At 40.4% G+C, this 6,656-nt stretch overlaps 1 protein-coding gene across 2 annotated transcripts in view; it reads right to left on the bottom strand.

Annotated features, from left to right (window-relative positions):
• Nucleotides 1–6,656, bottom strand: part of ephb6 (eph receptor B6) — a 50,949-nt gene that overhangs the window by 21,702 nt on the left and 22,591 nt on the right. Inside the window, exons 3-5 of one of the 2 annotated variants that reach the window (XM_060870607.1) lie at nucleotides 5,938–6,210; nucleotides 1,853–2,016; nucleotides 1,222–1,517 (exon numbers count right to left, since the gene is read on the bottom strand). In XM_060870607.1, coding sequence (XP_060726590.1) covers nucleotides 1,222–1,517; nucleotides 1,853–2,016; nucleotides 5,938–6,210 — 733 coding nt within the window. The remainder of the gene's footprint in view (nucleotides 1–1,221; nucleotides 1,518–1,852; nucleotides 2,017–5,937; nucleotides 6,211–6,656) is intronic. The other variant, XM_060870608.1, reaches the window with a different exon arrangement.

Below are 6,656 nucleotides of genomic sequence, written 5' to 3'. Positions count from 1 at the left end.
CTAAATGTGTCACGCCCTGCTCTTTTCCTCTGCTCTCTCACTCTCTCTTCTTTCCTCTTCTCTTCAAGATATGTTCTCCTCTGATTTTATGCCATCTTCCCTGGAATTAAGCTCCGCCCTCTGTTGCTGGGCCTCTGGGAGGACGAGCACTTGTTGCTGCTTCTCCTTCATTTAATCTCAGGAGCGTTTCTCTCTCTCTCTCTCTCTCTGTCTCTCTCTCTCTCTCTCTCTCTCTCTCTCTAAGTACAGTATACCACACAAAACATCACTTTGTGAACACTCACATCAGCTGCCTCCACACACAAATTCTATACACACACTCAGTAAAAGCCAATAACTCACATGGGTATTGTGCAGTGACACAAAAATGTACAGGTTGCCACACAGACACACACAAACAGTGCAGTGAGACACACATTTACAGACTGGCACATGCACTCACAGATACACACAGCATAAAAAACACTGCGTACTGCAGATGGTCTCCTTTGTCCGTGAACAAATCTGTGCAACTGACCCCCCATCCCACACACACACTGTCCACTTTAATAACACACACAAACACAGACATACACGCCGTCTTCTGTCCATCAAGCCAAGATTATAATTACAGTGACAGTAGGGCACATGGACTATTGATTCAGAGCCACACTAACACAACGAAGACATACAGTAAGCTTACAGTCTATTGATGCAGGTAAAATGACACAGTTAGGGTTAAGAGTAATATTCTCATAATATGTAATAGTTTAAAAAGTTGGGGATGTGTAATGCTCTTGTGGTTACCTAGATTCGGTTTGTCCTTCTGCCTGCATTTAGTGTTTTTTATATAGATCAGTTTTATCCTGTTTTTATTAGATGGATTTTTGTGTCCACTTGATTGGTCTTGTTCAGAGACACGAAAACCACAGATGGATGTAGTTGGCCCTGGAGATTGGTTGGTTCAGTGATTGTACAGACAGGCATATCTTACAGGCAGTGATGGTTCAGTGGTTATGGTTCTATGCTAGAAATTCTGTAAATACTATGAGCTTTTCCACCATGAACAGATTCCACCATTCATCCATTACTCTCAGATGTGTACTCGGAATGAATGATATAAATCACTTTGGATAAAAGCATCTTCCATATAATTGAATGTACATGTAAATAGTCCCACAACATAGACATAATGATTTTGACATTGGGCTAATAATCTCAGTAAAGCATTATTAAACTCACCAAGACAGGCAGAGTCATTGTGATTTGGTTCATATCCTGCGTCACATGTGCAGCTTCCTACAGGCACCATCCATTCACCCTCTGCATTACAGTGCATTCGGGGAGCCGTCCCACCCTGTGATTGGCTGTGAGGTACACAAGTCCCAGTCACCGACACCAGAGCTGAAGGCTCCGCCCCTGAGGGTGTGGCCACATAGGAGGCCAGGTACAATGTTGTTGCTGGACAGCGGCGATAAAATATGGACACACCCATAAGTGACACACATGCTCCACTGTCTACTATAGCCAACACAAATCTGAGAGACAGAGAGAGAAAATGAAAGAGGGATGTAAGAAGGGATGAAAGGTAGTGGACAATGTCATGCACTACATGCTCAGCTGTCATCCAGAGCTGAAGAAAACAAGGTTGTCTGCTTTCTCTCCATCCAGACTTTCATTCCTGCAAATATTAGCACTGGAACACATTGATATTTACTCAGCTGAATTGCTTTGGCTTTGCAGACACACAGAGCCAGCTGAACCATACAGAGTTTAATTTCATCTCGGAACAGTGATCCATCACATATCAACATTGGACCACGCAGTGGTATGAAGGTGACCGTGAAAAGATCAAAGGGAATTTTCATAGTACCCGCGACGTGTCAGGGGGCCAAAGCTCCTCGTCTTGACGTTGATGCGGCGCATCCGGTCTGGTTTGTACTGGTGAGGAAGACTCGGTTCTACACGGCTAAAACTCTTGTCCGCTGCAATGGTGTCAATTTTCATCCAACCTTCTCTGGTCTCACCACTGGAAGGCTAAAGAAAGACAGAGAGATGTGTTCGTGTGTATGTGTGTGTGTGTGTGTGTGAGAGAGAGAGAGAGAGAGAGAGAGAGAGAGAGAGAGTGAGGGGGGAGAAAGTACATGACTAGGTTTAAGCTGCAGTTTGGAAAAATGCAAGTCTTAAAATGTTTAATCATTCACATCCAGTAACTGCTTCATCCTGGTCAGTGTTGTGGTTGATCTGAAGCCTATCCCAAGAACACTGGACATGAGGAGAAAATACACCTTGGACTGTGTCTCTGTCAAGCTACAAATGTCTCTTCTGAAATACCCCTGATCCTGACCCTCTTTTCTGCTCTCTGGTCCTGCCTTAATTCATCCTTATGACGTACTGTACTCCTGGTTGGACTTCTCATCACTTGGAGGCTGCTCACTGCTGCTGAGGAATGCCCCATATGGACAGCCTCAAGATACATGAGATTACTGTGGCTAGAACCACTTAGACACCATGTTTAAATGTTTATATTTTATACCTAATTTGAAGTGTTTCAGTTTTCTTAGTTCTGTTGTGTTTTTAGTTAATGGTGTTGGACTGTGTGTGCTTGTAGATTGGATTTGGTTCTGCCAACTCAACTGTAGTTCTGAAACCTAGTATAGGTTTAAGGCTTATGTTGTTTAATAAAACAATATTTTTGTCCATAGCAATATAGCCAAATTGTTCCTGCTAATGAATTGGTGCAGAAAAGAATATTATAAAGTCTACAGTACAGCACCTGAGATTAGCACATAAATGTGTTAACTGCATTAGCTGATCCTGAGAGAACAAGAATAGAATGCATACAAACATAATATTTGGAGAGTGTATTAAAGGTATCGTGGGATGTGCCGAAATAAAAGTGAGAGCATTCTGCATCTCAGTGTAGGGGTCCAACTCCCTGATTATCACTTAATGAAAATAAAAGACAAAAATACCATGTTAATGTTCAGCGACTAATTCAACAGAGACATTGAAGGTGAACAAGTAGATTTGGAAGTTCAGCAAACATAGGCTGTCTATTCTGGTAGTTCTGTAGCTTTCTTCATACCTCTTTACACTATCTGTATCCCTTCCCAATTCATTGGAGAACACACTAGCAAACTGGCTCAAACCAAATGGCAGACAAATACATCTCAGCTTGCACTGCAGATCCGAACAAGAAAACCATCACCACTCCTTGAAATCTGAATGAATTTAATTGCATAATGGAATTGTTAAATAGGAAGTTTTTGGCTTAAAACATTAATAGCAGTGCATGAGTCAGTGTTCTGATGTTGCATTTGTAGTAATTAGAAATTAAAGAATACATTTCACTTAGTAATTATCATTCATATCATATCAATTATTAGCAATTTAGTTATATTTTAGTAATCAAATATATATATATATTTTTTGGACATCTAGGGGAAGTTCAATCCACCACCTCGGTGCCAGAACAGAAAAGAGTCTATCTGTATACCTACTTGTTACCCAGTCATTTCATATTTCCACACATTTGCTAGTTTTCTGTGATTTGCACAACAGCTCCTAAGAAGAGCAAAGCCTATAACATGTTTATTTTGAGACATTTCAGATCAGCCTCTATATTGTTTGAAGACAAGTACTGAGACCTCGCCTCAGATGGCAATGCTGTTGTTGGAATCAAACTTAATCAGAATTTTAGCCAAACTGTCAGAATGTAACTTTTGCTTGAAGACGTACTGTATCTGATTAAGATAGCCATGTTTAATATTTTGTCAGTAAATTCATCAGATTTTGATCATTCAGGAGTCTGAGGTTTGGGTCTTCTACAACTTCCATTATGGCTTTATGTTTTTTTATTTTGGGTTTATGTCCTGCACTTTTGTATACAATGCACAGTGATTTTAATTGTTTCCATCCCTGTCCAGCCATTACTATTAATATGTTGTCTGATGATGTTCACCTGTTCAGTGTTTAGTTCTTGTTTAGGTTATCTATTTCTCCTCTGCTGATGTTTTTTTCTCCTTGCGAAATCTTAATGTGCATTTAATTTGTTTAATTTAATTTTTGTTTAAGTTATGGATCTCTCATGCATTAGGTCCATGTGCAATATATCTTGCTTTTAGCTGTCACTTGGTTTACTGATTTAAATATTATGGCTTGTTAGTCTCCAGCATGGTGCAATAGTAAAGCATACGCCTCGTTCGTGCTCTCAGTCAACTGACAATGCCATAGCTTTCCATGGCCGTGAGCCGAGAAAGCAAAATTAGTTGCACTTTCAGGTTGAGAGGGATGACATACTTTCTCTTTCCTGTCAATAAAAGTGAGCTCAAAAATCTGTGAGCTCATTAATGTAGAATAGGACAGATAAACCTTTTCTCTGTATGTGTTACACTGCCCTGTGATGCAGCATGAGCAGCAGTTAAAAAAAGATTTTAAAGGTTGCCTTCATGTCTCAGCGGAAGCATGTGCCTGCTCTGCCATCCCTGGTTGGTAAATGGCTTGTGATAGTTATGATTTATAGTTGGTATGAATTAGGAAAAAACAATAGAAAAAAAAATCACTTGCATGTTACTAAGTGGTAAGTCACTAAGTGGTAAAGCATTTCAGATACCAATTTTCAGTCTCCCCTAAGTATAAGAAGCGAGAAAAGAGGGACAATCTCAGCTAAACTGTCCCCTAGGTAATGTGTAACAAGAAATCAAGTTCATACAATATTACAAACATCAGAAAAGCATGGAGATGAAACTATCCAGACAACAACCCCCATTTGGAGCACTCTTATTCTTGGCTGTAACTCACACAAAAAGACTCTACGCCAGGCTGAGAGTTGTTTTATGTCAGTGTGTGTGGGAGTGCTGAACAAGATGCCAAAAACAACACGTTTTCAAATACTCAGAGATGCCAGTTTTAGCCACAGAATAATGAAAATGAAACGAATGTTAGGAAGCACTCAATTAAACAACTGCCCCTTTTTTTTCGGTACAGCCACCAAAAAAGTGCACTTTGTTCTCAGCATAGCAGTAACACTGAGGTGTTTAACATTCCTGGTGTTTGTAATGGTGCCACATATACTAAGATGTCTTTGCCATGTTAGTGTCACAACTGTGCTGTCAATGGATAACCACCCACTAGTGGTCCTGAAGTGTTCCTGTAGTGGTCCTTTCTCTATGATGGATGGAATAGAGAGGTGTGGCTGATAAACTGAACACAGCTAAAAAAAACAACACATCAGATAAAGTCACTGACAAAATGCACCTAATTTTAAGTATAGCTGATTAAATATTAATCTCCAGGGTTGGGGGTTCGATTCCCGCCTCCGCCTTGTGTGTGTGGAGTTTGCATGTTCTCCCCGTGCCTCGGGGGTTTCCTCCGGGTACTCCAGTTTCCTCCCCCGGTCCAAAGACATGCATGGTAGGTTGATTGGCATCTCTGGAAAATTATCCGTAGTGTGTGATTGTGTGAGTGAATGAGAGTGTGTGTGTGTGCCCTGCGATGGGTTGGCACTCCGTCCAGGGTGTATCCTGCCTTGATGCCCGATGATGCCTGAGACCCCGTGACCCGAGGTAGTTCGGATAAGCGGAAGAAAATGAATGAAAATGAGTGATTAAATATCAGATTTGATTACACAAATTTTTGCATTATATATCATTTTCTGTCTGACAAAGCAAGATGGACTTTTGTCTCTGGTAAGTATTGTGTTTTGTGTGAAAAATAAATGGGCTTTCAATTTAAAATCATTACCTCTCCTTCTTCCAACTGTGCCAATTCAGAAACGAAGTGTCTTATAAAATGGCAATTGATTGTGTGTGAGTGTGCATTCAGTCTACTAAAGCCTGAGGTTCATTATCTGATGATGTACAAAAAGCTTCTCTGTGGCAAAACCAATAACCCCATGTGACATTGACTTATCAGCATTCATCTCAATTTATACACATAATGTTGAAGACATCTCACCTCTGCGCTCCAGGTCCTCTCCAGCTCTTTCTGAGAGTCGGCCTGCCTGTAGTAGAGCGTGAGTGTTTCCCTGCAGGTCGGTGAGGGTGAGCGTAGACTGGTGCAGTCACGTACGGAAAAGTGCAACGTGACGAAGATCCGAGGAGCCGAATGGCTGTACAGAAAGGGCGTGGCCAACCAGTTGTCATGGAAGCGCTGGTTTTGATTGACATTGCATACCTCAAAGGTACGGATAAGCTTGCCCTTGTCGTCAAGCACACTCACTTCATCCCACTAAAAACAGGAATGGATAGATTGAAAAATGAGTGTAATATTGTATTCATTCACATATTACAGGGATCTGTTTTTGTACAAGATAAGTGTATCTTATCTTTCGCATTTTTAAAAAAAAAAACAAAAAAAAAAAAAACACCTTTGACACTTTTTCATTGTAACTTTGAACAAATGTTTTAAACTCATGGTATCTTAAGTATGTAACTTAGTGAGCCAGCATTAATGTATTAAATGTTAGAGATTTAAGCACTTATGTACGTCGCTCTGGATAAGGGCGTCTGCCAAATGCTGTAAATGTAAATGTAAATGTAAGTGTAACTTGATGCTATAATGCCAGTTTATCACTAATATGGTTGGAAGTTATTTTTTTCCAAGTTTGTGTTTAGCTGCAGTGTTCAGGGTAAGAATGAACGTGTCTCATTTTCAATCTTGATCCTAGGTTCACA

This window comes from Tachysurus vachellii, chromosome 5, assembly GCF_030014155.1.
Source record: "Tachysurus vachellii isolate PV-2020 chromosome 5, HZAU_Pvac_v1, whole genome shotgun sequence".
NCBI classification, from domain to species: domain Eukaryota; kingdom Metazoa; phylum Chordata; class Actinopteri; order Siluriformes; family Bagridae; genus Tachysurus; species Tachysurus vachellii.
The sequence above is the reverse complement of the archived record's forward strand: the minus strand, read 5'-3'. Positions and strand labels throughout refer to the sequence as shown.